The sequence below is a fragment of the Drosophila ananassae genome, chromosome 3R (assembly GCF_017639315.1).
Source record: "Drosophila ananassae strain 14024-0371.13 chromosome 3R, ASM1763931v2, whole genome shotgun sequence".
In the NCBI taxonomy this organism is placed as follows: Eukaryota; Metazoa; Arthropoda; class Insecta; order Diptera; family Drosophilidae; genus Drosophila; species Drosophila ananassae.
Genome location: NC_057930.1, coordinates 17,396,149 through 17,415,066, shown reverse-complemented (window position 1 = coordinate 17,415,066; position 18,918 = coordinate 17,396,149). Strand labels below are relative to the sequence as shown.

At 41.9% G+C, this 18,918-nt stretch overlaps 1 protein-coding gene across 1 annotated transcript; it reads right to left on the bottom strand.

Annotated features, from left to right (window-relative positions):
- Positions 1-580: 580 nt before the first annotated feature.
- On the bottom strand, positions 581-18,527 carry LOC6497127. Its single transcript, XM_001962666.4, has 4 exons — positions 17,902-18,527; positions 2,211-2,393; positions 2,027-2,136; positions 581-1,959 (listed from the first exon to the last, which is right to left on the bottom strand). Exons 2-4 carry the CDS (start codon positions 2,391-2,393, stop codon positions 960-962), a joined length of 1,293 nt encoding a protein of 430 aa, XP_001962702.2. The 5' UTR covers positions 17,902-18,527; the 3' UTR covers positions 581-959.
- Positions 18,528-18,918: the final 391 nt, after the last annotated feature.

The following is an 18,918-nucleotide window of genomic DNA, read 5'->3' as shown; positions in this document are numbered from 1 at the left end:
TCGAGTCGATATAACCATTTCCGTCTGCCTTTTGGTTAAAACAAAAAACAATAATTCGGCGTTAAATGGCCAATTGCCATTTCCTTTTCATTTATGAACCGTTTCCTGGGATAAATTCATTCGGAAAGATAGTAAAAGTAGATAGTGACATTTTTGTTGATCTTAATGATTTTTAAAACAAATATATAGCTTATATAAATATATAGCACAGGATGCTTACTTTTTAACCAATCCTCGATGATACTGCCTCCTTCCAATTATATTTATGTTCTCAAAATTTTCCTTAGAAGCAGAATGATGGAAAATCTACAAATCGTTTAAGGTATTCCGCCACCGTGGGGGGCCATAATGACTATCCATGCGTTATCTAGGATCTTGGAAAGGGGTCCCCCAGGAAAGTTGACAAAAAATCTAAAAAATATTTTGTTTCTAGATTTTGATGCAGAATGATGGAGAATCGATATACAAATCGTTTTAGGTATTCCGCTCAAGGATCGGATATTGGCCAAGATATAGGCATCGCTGGGGGCCATACGCCCATTTATAACATAACATCCATACAATAAGAAAGTAAAGCAAGTCTGGTAATTTCAGGTGATTTTATTATGATTACTTGTTTTGGTTTCTAGACAAATGTTAGCCATTAGCTTTCGATATTCTTACTCGTATTCCAGTTAGCTATAGACTCCGTTTTATTTGGGATTGTTAGCAGATGGTTTCTTTGCAATACACTAAGGTGAGCTCACTAAGGTAATCTCTCATCTCTCTCTTAATATAAGAACTCGTTTTTGCTTCTAGAATTTAGATATTATCTATGCTACATCAACTACTTTTACTATTTACATTTCCCAATCTAAATGCTTAAACTACAAATGCATCTTTGGTCCCAAGGGTACTCGTTTTGTTCTCATACTTTTGTATTCATTTGTCATCCGACCCTTTGCGAATCTCTTCCAGTGCTACAGATAGACAAAGTGGCCGAGTCCTTTGGCCGGATTGTTGTTGACGGCCTCGGCAGTGAGCTTTACGGCAGGATTGCCATTCATATCCTGGCCCTCCATCTCTGCCACGGGCATCAGTCTGTTGTAGATGCCAGAGGGCGCGTATCGGGCATTCATGTGGATGTCCAGCAGCTTCTTGTCCTTGCCCAGCGAGGAGAAGGAGTGCGAGGAGGTGCGGATCTCACGGATATTGTAAACAGGACTGTAGGCCCTGGCAGGTGACACGGATACAGCCCCTGTAGAGTTGACTGGAGTAACTCGTGGGTAGAAGTCGCGTCGCAGGGTGCACTCCGTAGAGTTATCGGAGGACCCGGAGCTACTGGCACACTCGTCCGCATCCTCGTCCTCGGGATCCTCGCTACTACTCCGGCTGCTGCAGCTGTGCAAGTCCTCGGAGATGGAGAGGTCCGACTCGAGAGAGAGCTCCAGTAGGCTGGTGGCGTCGTCCGCCGCCTCGGCCGCCTGCCCGATAGCCTCGTTCAAGTTGGCCAGCAGCTGTCGGCGGCGGGCGTAGTTGGGAGTTCGACGCACTAGGAAGTGGCAGTTCTCGCCGCGTTTCATCCGCTCCGCCTGAGCTCGCAGAGGGAGGTCATCAGGATGCAGTTTTCGCTGGCACTCCTGGCCGGGACAAACCTCATACAGGGAGAAGCACTCGACGGGCTCCGGAGAACTGTAGCATCCGAGGAGCAACTGCAGCAGCTCATCACTGGTGGTCTCCTCGCTGATTACCAGAGACTTGTACTGGGAACTGGGCTGCAGGGCTGAGGTGTGGACGCGGATCAGGCCGCCAGGCTTCAGTTGCAGGACGAAGCGGGACTCGCCCTTTGGGTGACAAGCCTGCATGATGGCCGGGCGAGTGTCGTCGTCGAGAACCAGGATGGTCTTGACTCCTGCCCGGCGAACAGCCACCTCCATGGACAAGTAGAAGAGTCTCGGGTCGCGATGACGCATCTTGAGGCTGTTTGGGAAAGAAAAAGTAGACTTTTATGATTTGATTTTCAACTTAAAGAGGTGTCAGTACTTACCGTCTGAGCAACTGAGAGATCACCTCCTTGCTGGTGGTATCCCACTGGATCCCAAGTGTCTTGTACTCAATGTCGATCTTAAGGCAATTCGTGTACACTTTGATGGTGGTCTGTGGAGGTGGATAACAGAGGGCATTCGTCAGTTGAAAAGTCGTGCGAAAATTGTTTTCAGGGGGACACTCACCTGTGGCAGTTGCTCGTTGAGACTCGAGTAGCTGGAGGCCCGCGAGGGAGTCCTTTGCAGATCCGTTGTTGGCTCCGGGCTGCCGCACATGGAGCTGGCGCAGGAGGAGGCGTGGCTGGAGGAACGCAGCGAGACGGAATCGGAGCGATTGCGAAGGGGCGAGATTTGTACGTGCTTCAGCATCTGGAAGGAAAAGGAGTGGAAAATGAATGCGGGTTAGCTTTGAAGGCATGTATCAAAAATGTGAATACATAAATTATTTATTCTCAAAAGACACTTGCTACAGTAAATAAAAACGCAACATCCGGTGTGTTGTCGGCAGAAAAATCCCCGCTACACGGAACAAAAAATGCCATCTTCACTGTCACAAAAAAAGGCATTGTAGGGTCTTGAAGTGGGCTGTGTATTTGAAGGGGTTGTACGTACCTCTCAAGGCCCCAAAGAGTACAGCCACTTTAAGGTTATTGAGGGGTAAAATTTATGGGCGAGGGTACCTCAATCGAATCAGCATTCAAGAAACAATATAAAGGGGGTGTGAAGCCGGAGCCGTGAGGTATAGAAATTATTAAAATACTCACAGTGTCGTAGCCCCGCATAGCTGCACTGACAATGAGCCGTGAAAGCGAAATGGGGCAGCCAAAAGACGCTCAACGGGGAAAATCGCCGCCTGACATTTGATTGAATGTCGAACCGAGGCTCCTGCCATCCCGTGCCACACCCCAATGCCCCTGCAACATCCATCAGAGTGATCCCTAACCAGTCAGGCATTGAAATTTGGATGGGGGACGGCGAGGTTCTGCATTGTGAGGCAATTGCTGCGGAAGTCTGTGGCATGGCCCCTGCTCAACATCCGGTTATGCAATATACCTCGCCCGGCTAGCAGTCGGGGTGGCAAGCACAGCAGCATATGGCAACTATACATTTGCATTAATATGAATCCAGGCACGTTTAATTAAAACTCGACAAAAAAAGGAGAAATATTTATGCGACAATCACGATTAATTAGTTGCAGAGTCCGAGACGAAGTCTGAAGTCTCGATTCGCGGCTCACAGACCCCTTTAGCCAGTGAACCATAACGAACCGGCATAGAATTTCACTAAGCAGTGAAGCCAGTGGATGTGCACTCGCGCTCCAGAGTCTAGATTATGGGTTAAATGGAGTGGGGGTGTGGGTTAATACTGGGTCTGGCGGACCCGCTTGAGTGCTGACGTCTACTGCACCCACAATTAGCGGTTAATGTTGCAGAGTTTAACGAGATAACAGCGCTTGGGTCATTGCAACTTTGAACTTTCCTGTTAGCATAGCTCGCTTCCAGTAAAAGTTACTATGAATAATAAAAATAGAATAATATTTAAATACAGAACTGTTGAAGGTTAAAACAATGTAGCATCTTGTTCGCCACTTTGTGGCTTGAAATTGCAAATTAAATAAATTAGTTGCTGACTAAAAAACGCCCACCAAGAATAAGAAATAAGCTCAAATCAAATTATTCGTAAGTGAGCAGGGCAAGATGAGCAAATGTGACAACCGGGCGTAAAGAGGGAAATCAAGAAAATATCGTTAACATGAAATTGAATTAGAAATTCGCATAAAATTTTAGGACCGTACACATGGCTGGGCATAAAAATTGAAATAAACTGGGGGAATGAGGCAAATTCTGAGGAAAAAGAGATGGGACCTGGACGAAAAAAGGAATAAGGTTAGTAAAATTCAGTTTGACAAAGAAGAAAAGTGGAAAGGCCACCTTAAATGGATATAAGTTGGTGATTTACAAGCCATCACAGGTAGCTCTCAGAGAATGGACCAAGAAAAACTCCAATTGAGGTCTAATTGAGTTGTTTGGCTCGAGCTTAGCTAGGATAATGCCGGCCAGAAACTTTTCCAATTATGAGCCATCAATATTAGCCACCGAAGGTCAGAGTTCCACTTAAAGTGCTGTAAGAGAGTCGCACATTTTCCAGATGGCGATACAGGGCGACAGAGCAGTAAATAAATGCCAGACAGACATTACCAACTTACAACTGCCGGCAAGATACAGAAGAGGCAATAAAAACCATAAGATATGCTTTCAACTTACGAGGAATGTTTTAATTTCAAGTTTCCCTCAGTAAGGAAGTTGCAAAGGAGACGAGTGACGACTGAGAAGATTTTCACATTACATAGAATCGACCTTCCAACTCGACTATTCGTACACGGTGTGTCCTTGCGTTCTTGCGTCCTTGCGTTTAAAAGAAGTTTACCATTATATATATTTCTCCGATTAAAACGAGGTATAAGCGAATCGTAACCTCTCGAAAGAAGCATACATTGTCTTGCATGCACCGCTGAGATTTATCAGCTTAAAGGGCAATAAAATTTTTTCAGCCGTGACATTCGGCAGAGAAGTAAATGTCCTTGAACTTGTTGCTGAAAAGCACAAAGTTTCCAGTTAACAATATACATGGTAGTACACTTGAAAATGTATCAGTCCAGGACATCCTTTATCATTTTCACACATTCGAGAAAGGGAAACGGCCGAAAGGAATTATTGATTGAATTACCCGAGCAATGACATGAGGAGCAAAATACTTTCATGGCCAACAGACTAGAAAAGGAACCGAATAAAAGCCGGCAACAGCTCCAGCAACAGCAGCAGAAGCGAGAAAAGGTCCAAAACAAAGTGCCCCATTGACGGGTTGACGGCGACGAAAGAATATTTTGTCAAAGAACACGCAAAAGCACTTTCAGAGTGAGGGAGACTTGGCCAACCATAATACCTCGGAGATTTTGCCTCGAAACCATTTCTGTTGACGCGTCTGATAAGATTCTGGATGTCATGTTGCCATGCCTTTATTAATCAACGGCAAAGGGGAAAAACCTTGCCGCATTTCGCAAATGTGGCCATCTTTTTCTCATCATTGCTGGCGGCGAAAGAAAAATGGTTCAGAGAAAACCATCCAAACACACAAAAGGGCAAAAATGCAACATGGTAAGATAGAAAAAGTGCGGAAAGTCAAAGTTCTACAACACCATTTGCAACCCCAGCGAAGACAAATGAGTAACATGAATGGATAATGTATCTGTTACTTAAGATATTGACAAATAGAAATAAGATACTGTTCTGTTTACATGCCATTTTTTCAACTTCCATTCATTAATAAAGCCCCGAGAGCTTGTGTATTTAATTAACTGCAATATGAATTGTGAAATCTGGCGAGAATTATTCATTTGAAACACTATTTAATGAATATGCATGGCGGAAATTCAATATTTAAGCTGCCCACATGGTGACAGATGTCATGTTTTAATCGCATTTCGATTTCAATTTGAATGAAACTCACTTATTCCAGTCGGTGGAATTAAATTTTTTCTAATGGGCTTGGATCTGGCAGACTCTTCCCTTTGATCGGACCAACTTTTTGTAACATTGTTTTTGGCTTATTATGGTATGCCTCGATGTTCAGCCAAGCATTTCCCAAAGATTTTCCCGTCTTGGCGTTTATTTTTGGTTTCATTATTTGGTTTTTTTTTTATTTACTTGGCTCGTTCTTAGTTGAGTGATTTTTAATGTTTCGCTTTACGGTTAATTTATGCGCAGTTTGGTTGCTTTTTTTACAGCCGTCTTTGGTTCTATTTTTTAACATTGAAGGTGGCTGTGGGTTAATAGCTTTGTGGGAAATCGCTAAAGTAAAACGGATTCAATAACCAACAAAATTAAATTCGCGAACTTGGTTGGCGCTACTCTATCCTTATTTAAAGCCAAAATTATTTGGTGAAAAGAAAAGTTTTCACTCCATTTTGGAGGGGTAAGTCATTTTTAAAGCTAAACTCAAGACACCAGAGAAAAAATATGCTGCTGGCAGGAAATGAAACCCTTTCGTTTTTTTGGACCTAAGAGTGGTTGGAAGGTAACCGGGGGTCTTAGCCTTTTTTTCACACCCTTCTTGGCAGCTTTTTGTTTTTTAACAATTAAGAAGCTTTAGCCGCGCATTGCATTAAACGAGGAGCTCCTCATTAAAATGGTGGCCAAGAAACCGAGCTCTACAACGCAGAATAGAGAGTCCCTGGGCGAGAAGCAGAATGCAGGCAGTGCACCCAAGGCTGCCATCTGAAAATAGAACCAAAAGGGCAAAAAGTGCACAAGTCGTGCAAGAAGCGGAATTAAGAGTAACGCCAGAAACAAAGGACTGCTGTAGCTGGAAGGGATTCCTGCGAATTAAACATCTTCCACATTTTCCGACACATTGTGACAAAATCAAGTCAAATGCAGGACCCTCATATAATAATATATCATCTATCATTGTCTCGAAAGGATTTCAAAAATATTCACGAACTTGTAATGAAAACGTGTAATGTTTATTACTTAACTTTCAATTAGTTTTGTAATTTCGGCAACTACTTTGGCTTAAAAACTTCTGGCAGCTACTGGCTTGACTTTTCGGGGTGGTGGCGAGGTGGGGGCACCCTTTTGAGGAATGCTGGTCCCTAAATACCCAACCCGTCGCAGTTATTACGCAAAACAAGACCCAGGAGATTAACATGCGCGGCGCCCCACCCACGGCTCCTCTCTATAAGCAGACTGGGAAATTATGTTTTGGAAATTATGTAAGCATGAAGTGAGAGATAAACTGCAGTGTCCAGGGGCAAGGGCTTCCAGGATGCGTACATAGATGTTGTCGCTGTGTCGGAACGCGGTACACGTGACAGTGGGGCGGATGGGTGATGGAGGCGGATGTAGTAGAGTCACATGTCATGCTATGTGGCAGTTGAAATAATTCTAAATTATTTAGAGCATACTTTTGGGTAAACCTGTTTTCCATTACCCATCCCAGGGCTCATCCCTCTGCCGATTTGAATAGGAATGTTTAAAATTTGTGGTCAACTAACAGCAATGACTCTGCCAGCCAGTCATTGATGTTGTTGCCCCATAAGCCACTTGCCACCACCTAGCCACAAGCCACCTGCCCCATGCCACCATTTTGCCACTTAATCATTTGCATGCTTTTCGGCTTTCCATATGTGGAATTTATGCAACCAGATCGATAAGTCCGGCATATGCTAATGTTCAAATAACTAGGTTTCCCCATATATTTAATTTCACTTCACAAAATCAACAAATCAGGCCCGCAATATTAAGTTTCGTTTTCCGGTGCTAAGCTGGATAATTAATCTATTGTTATCCTTGCCAGGTAGCACTATTGTTTGCCAGGCAAACTTCGTTAGTCCTGCCTTTGAAAGCATTGCGGAATGAAACCGAAATTTCTATGCCTCGTATACTATACGTTGCACGAATTACAGTGTTTCAGCATACATTCTCCATCACTTTTTCCAGGTTAATGGAATGTGGAGAGCACACACCGGTTGCAGGCACGGTGCTTGCCACCTTGGGCATCCTTTGCCGTTCTCATGGCCCCCAACCCAACACCACCTTCGACACCGTTCATAAATTGCACATTTTAAAAGTGTCGTAAATTTTGCGTAGGTGCGAGAATCAACTATGAAATTGAATTGAATGCAGTCGAGCACACACACAGATAGAAATATTCAGAAGGATGCCACGCATGCACAATGGGGTCAACGACCACTTTCTCTGGCTAAAAGTTAACAGGGTAAAATTATAGTTTTTATGATATCCTTCGATGGGAGATCCTTAAAGTTATGAGCTTGTAAACAGAGATTATTGTTGAGGTGGTTTTGAGTATCTTTAAGGGTTGAAGTTTGGGCGACAGGTGCTTGGGCGACATGAGGCTTTTTTTCCATAGGTTTTCAGGACCTTGAAAGTAAAGTTATAAACAAAACTATGTTCAAGAATAGATATACAAGTGTTTTTTAGGAAAAACCACAAACTCCTTATGATAGCTTATTTTGGAGTGTGCCCCATAGTGGAGTGCGCCTGCCCCTCCCCCTGAGGCAAGCTAAGGAGGCACGCGCAATTTGCCATTGCATACTTTAGAGCGAAAAGTTTTCGGGCTCTGTCATAAATTGGACTCCTCGGCAGCATATGTGTTCTAGTGGGCGGTGGGTGGTAGGCAATGGGTGGGGCATAAAGATTTAGAGCTCTGTTAATAATTGCATCTGATTCTTGTGGAAAAAGTTACGCTGTTTCGACTATAATTATAAACAGAACAAGGAGGAGAATGCGGACTCTGTTGTGGCAAGAATTATTGGAAAATATGAACATTATAATTCCACTTGGAAAGAGAAATTAAGTTCAAAGAGATTGTTCAGAGCAATTGTGTTGTTTTTGAGCCATGGTTGAATATAGAATTCCACAATGCCCCGATGCTCAATAAACTTTGTTAATGAGTTTGTGCCCTGAAGCCAAGACTGCAATGTTTTCCAGCGTTTCCTCGAGTCCAGGATGTCTTGTATTGGAGGAAATCACTTCCCCACTAATTAAGAAGTCTCCGGACAGATATGTTTACACATTTAGAGAACGGGGAAGAGAGGGGGCAAGAGTTTTCTAGACACTTCCGCTGGATGCTAGCAACCTGTTGGATGGAAACACGTTCCATGCCAAGGAATTTGCTTGCTGCATAAATTCTTTTCGATATGATTTATAGCCAGTGGGATAGTTTTTGTGTTGACCATAACATAAACTGGTTCGAAATGCATTTGGCATCCGGTGGCTGCCTAGTGGCAGCCGCAAAGAAAATAGTAGATTCCAAGCCGAGTATTTAAATTGCCGATCGGAGATATATATTTAGTCAATAGGTGATTTTAGATGAACAGTTGCATCATACTAATCAAATCAAAGTGGGTATTAAAATTCTAGCATGGGGCGGTGGCTACCACCCACTGTTGGCACTTTGGTCCGAGAGCCACACCTTCTTCAAAGTATCTATGTGTCTATCCAGGCCCAGGCCTCCAAGTTTTTAATAATTTTTCCGAGCCGCACCTCGACACACGCTCGACGAGGGTTCTGGTATGTTTGGGGAAATTGAAACCGACATTAAATTTTCTTTGTTTTTTGGGGAGGATGTGCGTGTGTAAAACAGGAAATGTTTGAACGGAAACTCCATTTGCTGCCAATGAGAACACACTTAACGGTAAGAATAAGGGAAATGTTTCTTTCAACCAGACAGGCCATCTTCGGTTTGGGGGCCTCTCCTAATAGCGACTAAGTAACCCAATTCATTAGCCATTCACTTAAATTTAATTTCTTGTTATGTGCTCGGCGGGTCGTTATAGAAAATGTTAAAGGACAAATATTTAACATTTTTTCGAATCTCCTCTGTGTCCTGGGTTCATGGCATTCCTACTGCTCGGGCCGTGTTTGGTCCCTGCCCTTTGTCTCTGGCCATTGGCACTGGGTACTACTATTTGCTGTCAAATTATTTGCTCAGGAATTTAAGACTATTAAAAGAAGGACACAGCTTTCAGGCGCCGTCGCATTATGCAAAATATATACAAGTGTGTACCTACATAAAATTTTCAACAAAAAAATACATACAGACCTACTATATTCAGAGGATTTTAACGGACCGCGAACAAAACCGACAAAGCCCCTCACACTCTTTTGCTAAAAAAAAGGAAGAAAAAACCTCAACTCAAAGGTAAACAAAAGCCGCCAAAGGAGCCGGGCTGGGCCGGTCCAATCCAAGCTGGGACGGGACAGCGTAATCTGGGGCAACATCTGGGGAAGATGGCGAGGGGCGATGGTTTTGGAGAAAACCGGGGCAAAGGAACCCTGTGTGCCGTCCCAGGGCCCTTGCCATCGCAGCTATTAATTTTTATTTGTCATCTCATTTCAAGCAGTCCAGCAACTTTGCCCGACTTGGCTGGCCTGTTGCTAACAGCTTAGCCGGGCTCAAATTACCGTATAAATAGTTTTCTTTGGTAGCAAAAGTGGCTAAGATTTCAGCTACCAGCTGAAGCCACCGCCTTAGTGAAGGGTGAACGAGTTGTTTGATAAAAATAGATATATTAAAGTTTATTTTCTGTAAGTACTTTCCACTTAAAGATCCCTTTTTAAATCCCAAAACTAAAATACTTTTCCCACAACATTAATCAGTCAAACGGCTGGTGATGGTCTCGCCCAACGCAAAGTGCAACCTACAACCTGCAACTATTCCCTGAACCTGCCATACTTGGCCATGCAACAGCTGCCACTGTATGTGCAATTTGAAAAACCATACGAAAAAATCTTGAACATAAAATAAAATAAAACAGAAAAATACAAAATCCGAACAGCAGTGAGAAAAAACTAAGGGAACAGAGCAACAAAACAATCTGGCTACGCACATATGCTTTCGCTACGCCAACTCGCATCCATGAGATACACTTGATACGGCGAATGGAAGCTGAGCTGGCAGCTGACTTGCAGTCCTTCCATATCCATATACTGAGATATCTCTAGTGCAGTGTGCACTGTGCAGTGTTCAGTGTGGGAAATTCGCTATGAGAAACGTCGGGGAAACAAGTCCCAGGAGCAGCAGCTGCCTCACTTTGAGATCTCTTGCCACAGCAGGTAGCATCACAGTATCTCAGTATCTGAGTATCTCAGCATCGCAGCGACAATATGAGAGCGTTGTTGTGCGTGTGTGCACAACATATGGAAAATGCGGCATGGAAATGGAAAATGTCGATGCGAGGCTATGATGTTTTTCCAAGCAAAGACCAGACGGCATTCACAAATCCGGTTTGGGTTATTGAGGAAATCGTCGGCCACTTTGATTGTGGAGCCATTTAAATAGATGCCAGGGGCTCACCAAAAAGATTCTGCCTTTTATCGTTTCAGTTTTTAGTTTCGTTGGATGCAAATGCAGTTTCCGGTTCGTCGGCACCTACAGCCCCACATTTCCATTTCCTTCGGAGCAGCCCCTGACATTGCATCTGACATTTAAGGTCAGATGCTGCTAACAAGATTAATTTTCAGGCCATTGTCTGACCAGTGCCTACACAAACGCCCACAACTGAGAATAAATAAGAAACAAAAGGGCTCATGAGAGGTGTGAAAAGAGGTGTGTGCTGCGGGTTTTCTTTACTTTTATCATTCCAAGAAAAGGAGATCAATTCTGGCAGCATGTGTATGGGATTGATGTATCATATAAGATAAGAGCATGGCAGGAACAATTATTAATAAAAACCTTGCCTAAAAATAGGAAATGACGCTTTGATACGATTCCTGGTTAGGTGACATCATTGAAAATTGAAAGGATATCAAGGAAAAATCACTCTCATTATAAAGAGTCATTAATAACCATTCATTATTTGACCTATTTGTCAATGGATTTTATTACCAACCTTTACAGTCTTAAGGGCATCATTTCCTGCCTTGACTCTGAAAAGAAATGGCATTCCAAGGCCTATAGTTTTTGCTTCCTTACCTTTGTTTGGCGTAATGTTTGAAAGTGTTTAGTAAGCGATAGTTTGTCAACTCGACAATTTGTCGGCATGAGAGGGCAGATTCCTTTGTGGAAATTTCTGTATTGTGGAGCAGGCCGGGACAGGAAGCTGATTATGTCTTGCCACCAGAAAAAAATATGTATTTTTGTGTAACTACGTTATGTGACTTACAGAAAAAAATAGAAGCCGGGAATGGCCTTCGGGCCATGTTGGCAAAATATAAATTTTCTGATACTTTAATGAGCTGTGGTCATTGGGTTTGGCGGTAGCTTTTTGCCTTTTTTTCCGGGACTCGGACTCGAGTTTCTTGGGAATGCCGGACTGCTCAAGCTAAACTAGTTTTTCATTGTCAAAAGGAAAGACAAGTAATGGCCAAAACACAGAAACAGAAGAAGCAGAAGGTTGGCTAAGTACTAATAGAATTAGGCATAAATGAGACTGGGTCTTGGGCCAGGCCAGAATCCGAGTTTCAGGCAAATGGAGTTCAAATGTGGCCTTCTAATGGCTTCGCTCCGCAAATGTACTACAATACAAACAAAATTAACATTTTCGGCTTTTCGGCTCTGATTATCTTTGGCTTACAGTTTTTGGCCAAGCAACAAGTTCTGGCCACTCGCAGCAACAATTTGTTGGGAATTTTCCCCTAATGTGGTCAAGATAAGAGGTGGAACTACTCAGAAACTACACTTGTGGCTTCTTTGTTTAAACTTTGTTAATTTAATTTATGGACACTGAGGTTGCAGTTATTTTTTATGCATTATGGATATGGGAAAATATTATCCCCACATTTTCAAAAAACACATAAAAAGCTTCAGCAAGTTGCAGAAAACTTTAGTTTCTAGAGGAGAGTTCTAGAGAAATTGGCGACAATTGGACTCCGAGAAGTTTGTCTTCGGACTCGAGTGACCAAGTTCAGGGGGGCGGTAGGAGGAAGCTGCCACAACAACATCTCCATCGTACTGCTATTTGTCACGCTTTGACGTTGCCGCTGCAGCACGCGTCGCTGCAACATCCCAAGATTAGTCACATGCGTCCGCGGTCTTTGACTTGCTAGCTCCGACCGAAGTCTCTTCCGCGTCTGTCAACAAAGTCGCCACATGGGGCATGCGGCAGGCAGCAGGTGATTGGCCCAGGCAATTTTCTTACTATTAAGCCTGGCCAAAGACCCTGCAGAGCGCGCCTGGAAAAAGTTGCACCTCTGGTATTTGCACCAAATAATGATAGACTTGGCCTGTGATGCATTAACTGTTAAAGCTGCTCGTCCCTGACAACTTGTCCATGTCGGAAGCTAACGCTTATACAAAAAAATACACACAATTTATGCTTTGTACGTGTTTAAGCGAATTAAACCCATGCCCGATGGTCGATGGTCGATTCAGAGGAAACCCACAATAAAAAACGATGCAACACAATCTCGATATGACACTCAATTAAACTCAATTGTTTTTCAATTAATTAATCAATTATGCACTCTTCATATTTCGCATTATGTTTTATTTAATTCTACAATAATTAAGATTTATTCCACAACGAGCGCATAAATGTGAAAGGTAATAAAAAGGCTATAACAGTCGAGTGTATAAATTAAACAGGATGTTCTGTTTTATCCTATTTTATTGAGTGCTTTAAAGTTGGTTTAATCAACACAATAGTTTGAAGATTTTCTACAAAATACGCCACTACAAACTTATGCAAATTTATGTTCTGAAAAATTCGACATGTTTTTTAAACAAACATTCTCCGCCAGACTGACTTCCCTTATGTTTTGTTGAATATTTTACCGGATTATTTATTTGCGTGGACTGCGAAAAAAATGTCTGCATTATTTTGTTCGAATCCTATCATATTTCATGAATTTACCCCACCCGTTAGCCCACAAAATCCTGACCATCTCATAAATTAAAAAATCAAAGTAAATAAAATACAAAAAAAATTATGCCAAAAGCGTTAATATTAAATCGCATAAAGCTTTCAGCTCTGATCGGAAATTATAAATTCTCATTTCGCTTCGCCGTTTTACACAATTGCAACAAAAAACTAAAAATAAAAACCAAAACATAAAATTTCCATCGAAGTTATTCATTGAAAAGTGGTGCAGGTTTTATTTTACAATTTTTGCGGTTTTCGATAAATTATTGCAGCACAGTTTAAAGGCGAAATGCTTTGTTAATATTTCTATTTGTCTGCCAGTTTGTATGGATTTTCCAATTCTGATTAAGCTTTAATTGTAAATGGACATGGGCTTTGATTTTGGAATAAAAACCACAGTTTAAAAGCTATTTAAGGGAAACGACACACAGAATAACTCAGCCATTAAAATGCTATGATTGTTTTGCATAAATTATCTTAAAAATCAGCACCCTTTTCAGAAAAACATTTTAGTCCAGAAGGCCTTTTAAAATCGAAATATCTAGTACCCCCTAATGCCATTGCATCGCAGGCAGCGGATGGAAAAAAACGATCCCCAAATGGAATGCATATAAGGCAATTCCGGGAAGAGCTCCGCTGCGCCCTAATGAACTTGTGTGTTTTTCGTTCGTCTGGGGGTTGTATAAAAATATTTTTTTTTTAAATGCCAGCCACTCTTTTGTGCATATTCCATAAATATGCTCAAAAGCTGGAGGCTGTAGGCTATAGAGTGGAGGAACCATCCACTTAAGCGGACAATTAATATTTTCCATATTTCTTCTGTTTTGTTTCCCCGGAGCATTCTCCTCCATTTGTTTACTGAAGCGTCGATTAAGTTGTTTCAATATTAAGTCGCAGCCCTCGCTGATATATGGTTTATCTCAAGAAGAAAGCAACAGTAGAAGCCCTTGTCCCTATTTGTAAATACATCCCATGGCTGATAAGCTCTATAAATATATGAGCGTTTATATGGGAGTGGGTGGGCTGATTACTCGACTGCATTTGTGGGGCATCTGAGGAGGTTCAAGGCATTTGCCTTATATACAGAAAAAACTCAGTGAGTCTCTTTAAACGAGCGGCAATCATTAGGCCACAATTTAAACCCAAATTTAGGGTCAACCCACAGAAGAAAAAGAAAAAAAAAAACAGAAAATACGAGCAAAGTGTTAAACCAAACCGGTTCTCACACAAATTTGCAAACGCACAATTAAGTCGCCTGGGATAGTCCGATGGTAGCATCCTGCCTGGTCAGTATCCTTTCCCCCCCTATCACTCCGCACCACTTCAACCCATTGGAACAATGTACGACGTGCCAAGGAAGACATCAAGTTGTCACTTGGCAGCAGTGGCCAGTGGAATGTGTCCAACTGCAGTGCCAGCAACGGCTGTTAGGTCGGTTAATTTGTCAAAAGCAGCTTTTCTGAGTGAGGGACTGGCCCGAAAAAATACAATTGTATAAAGAGTGTCCCCCCTTACGTTTTTTTTTTTTTTTTTGGGAGGAGGGGGCTTGGGAACTTTCGGAGCCAAGTGTTTGCATTTAGCCCTGATGGCTCTGACTGATGAACAGAAATTAAACACGCTCAAATAGAGCTCAAAAGTGTACAAACGACCCGGTGTTTCAATTTTTTTTTAGTATTCAACTCTCGGCACTGTTTTTCAATCCTTTCTCGGCTTTAAGTACGAGAATTTCCGGCCAAGTCGACCACTACCAGCCGGTGTTACACGCATATCGATTACGAGAGAGCCAAAACGGCTAGTGGGAACTTCAAGTTAAAGACTACATAGTAAAAGTAGCACTGCCGGATTGCTTGATTGCTGTATTGCCGGATGGTTAATGAATCCCAACTTGTTCACTTGCAGAAAGCAGAACGGGGGCAAAAAGTGTGAGTAAATCAACTTTTAGCCCCCAACATTCCGCATTCCCACAGTGCATTAAGCCAAGGGACCAAGACAACAAATTCCTGTCCCAGGATATGACCTGGGAAACGACCAACCTCCGACCAACCGACCGACCAGCCAGACCAACAAGAGGCTATCCCAGCAACAGAAACAACTTGCGGTTGCATTTGCGGTTAAGGTAAGCATGCAAAGGCAAAAAAAAACATACACAAAAAACAAAAAACGAATTTCAAAGCAAACTTTTGTCTATGTGTGAGAATTTGCCAGCTTCCTCAGGTGGGTAGGTGGACCACGATTGGAGCAAGAGCACGTGTTTTTATCCGCCACTAGAAAGTAAGTCTTGAGAATGATTTCACAGCTCAGCTTTACGACTGATGGAAAGTTCGACAAGGTGGCGAAGGGCTAAGAGAAGTCACTTCAAATTGACCCTAATGGATCCAACTTATCTCCCTATCTACAAAAAAAAATCGATTAAAGCCGAAAGCTAAACATGGACAATAGAAACTCCAAGGTAGATTAGTCTCTAGACTCTAGACTTTTCCAAGTAATTTCAATAAAAGTAGCACTGCTAATAGATGACTAATATCAGCCAAGTTAACACAAATTCCAACATTCCAGTTCCCCTCTCATTTATTCAATAAAAAAAACTATTTTCCATAATTCACTGTAATAACCGCGACAACAGATAAAATATTTTGTGTGTTTAGTTAATTAGCCAACAAAACAAAGTGTCAACAAAAAATATTAACCAACTTTGACGAAGAGAAATTTAAGGGGGCCAATTTTCATTTTTCGCTGACACTGTGCCATTATTTAAGCATTCGTACGAAAATATATCATTTCTGTGTTTTGCTTACAAGCCTGTCTATATGTATCTTAAAGGCTTTGACTTTAATTTAGCCAAGTTAGCATGAATTTATTAGTAAGGTTGTTTAAACAGAAACCAGTCGAGGCGTTTTTTTATATTTCAATTCAACGGAATTGGGAATTTTTAAATTATCAGTGCCAACAAAATGTTTTACGCATGACTCATTGAATTGCAAATCATTTCAAATTGGCTTATAAGTTCAGAGCCACCTGAGAGAGGGAGAAGTGGCACAATTTCAGAGATATTTTAAACAAGTGCTTGCCAATTTGCATATTTAGAGTTCGGAGCAACCGCACTTGTATGCTTCTCACTCCCGCCAACCCATTAATCAATGGCTATGAATTGGGATTAATACGTGATTTGCCAGGGACTAGATTCTAAGCCTACCTGTTAACAACCCCCGAAAATAATCCCACTTGACGGAGGCACACACAATGCCAATAGGCCTGAGAGTGAAACCCTCACGATTCAGGATGGGATCGCAGTGAATGGGAAACCCTAAGGTGCATTGTATTGTTCGTGTGCATTTCCTGATTTTTAATTAGCCAAACAGAATTTAACAAAGACAACAAGTTCTTGAAACTGTAGTCTGCGTTTAAAACTACGTGCTTGGCATTTCGGATGTTGAGGTCCTCCTCAGTGTCCGAAACCAGCACCCTCACACGTCGTCGAGGACAGGAAATTAATTCAATATCAATTTCATGGTGGGTACAGCGAACACCAAAATGAAAATTGCCTGGAAATGAATTGAAAATCCAAGGCGGGCTTGGAAGATTGTATAATCGCTCCGAAACCGCTTTGGCACTTCGGGAATATCTCCAGTCATCTCATCAGTCATTCAGTATGACGATCTTGTGTCAGCACCTTGGCGAACTTGTAGATTTTTTGTTAAACTGTTTTGCTACTTTGTGTGAAATAATAAGTTTTTTATTGTTTTTTTCCCCTGAAGAGCTTAATGTTAATTAGAAGATGAGCTCAACGTTGAAGGAGCTGGAACAGCAATTAATTTCCAAGTAAAATATGATATCCGTTTCAATAATTTCGAGGTATTCGCATTGTATTTTTGATATTATTTCTCAGAAAACACGGAAAAGTCCAGTATTTAAACTTGAATTTCAAAACTTTCCCACAATTTGGGCTTTTGATTTTCCCCTCAGATATTCATCGAATTCAATTGTTTTAGGATTTCAAAGTTGTCATTAATAAACGTTCAAAAAATCGGCTTTGGCTAATTAAGAAATCCACTGGGCCAGGCTATTTACATAAAAAACTTATGAGTTTTTTAAATAGTTGGGAAGGTCTTTTGTGTGCTGCTTGGGTGACCCCTTGAGAGAAAAAACATCAATGAAATTTACATAAAAATGCTGAGCAAATTGTTCAGTTGCAGAATTGCGGACTCCAGCCAAAGAACCGGACAATGATGCTCAGAAATCCGTATTTGCGTATAATCGTCCAAATGATCTTGGCTAAAGCGGAAATGAGTTGCCAACAACTTGGCAACCGTTAGAAGTTCAGGCCTGGTCAGGGCCTGGCTAAAATTTCTCAAGATTTCGCCCCGATTCTATAATCCTGAGTAACGAGATTGTAGACTTTTCCCCCCAAAACACATCGAAAAGAAATTAAAACCGATCGAAGCAACTTTCTTCAAAAGCGAAAACTGGGTTAGATTGATAGATCTGGAAGCTTACCTTTAAGCCGGCGATGGTTTATATCCAATGGTTTTTTATTTGTGTAATCCAAAGACTTGGTACGATTTTGATTGATGACGGAAAAAGAAGTCCGCCGAAGACAAGACAAGGTCGCACTGTTCTTGTTTTCTTTATTTTTTCTTTCTTTTCTTGATTTGTTTTTTATTTTGGTTTTTTATTATAGCCCTTTGGCTGGCATTAAGCTATCACGCACTCCACAGTACTTTACATACGCGGCACATTACGCCGCCTTGGCCAAGAGGTGCGTACGTGCCTCGTGCAGGAGAAAAGAGGGGCGCCACCGTAGGGGAACGGATGCACCACACACAGGAAACAGGTGCAGCACAGAGTTCTTCGATGCACTTGCGTTTGCGCACTTTGATTTAGTCTCCAATATGATCACTTATTTTCAAGACTCGTCATAAAAAATAAATTCTGTGTGTTTTATTTTCGGTTCGGTTGCACTTTCAGTTTCAGTTTTAGTTTCGTCGGCACTAATCAGTTCGACTAGTCTACCGTTAGCCAGCTAGTCGCGATGGGCAGCGATGTCGACCGCACTCGGCTGTGTTTACTCGGCAATTGAAGTCTCACAGCTAGCGGCTGCGAGGTCTATACCTGGCCAAGAGAGCCAGCTAGCAGCTAGCGAGCGGAGAGCAGATCGAGCTAAGGGTCTACACCGCTAGAAATAAATTGTTGATTGGAAATGGGGTGGAAAAGAAAACTATGTTGGCAGTGGTTACTTGGTTTATTATTTAGAATAGCTGAAGAAGCTCTTCTATGGAGACAGGCATTTTTAAATTATTTAATTCTTACATAAGTTTAAATTTTCTTACTTTTCAGAAGACCATTTCATTTTTCCAACCCCTAAGATAAACTATAAAAAACCAAGATACTTTTGTTGCCAGTGTATCTTGCAACATGTTGTCAGGGGCGTATGTGAGCTCTGCAACATGTTCGCTTTCTCTTCTCTTGTACTTTTAAACGCTCTCGCTTGTCGACTACACTAAACCGAATTTC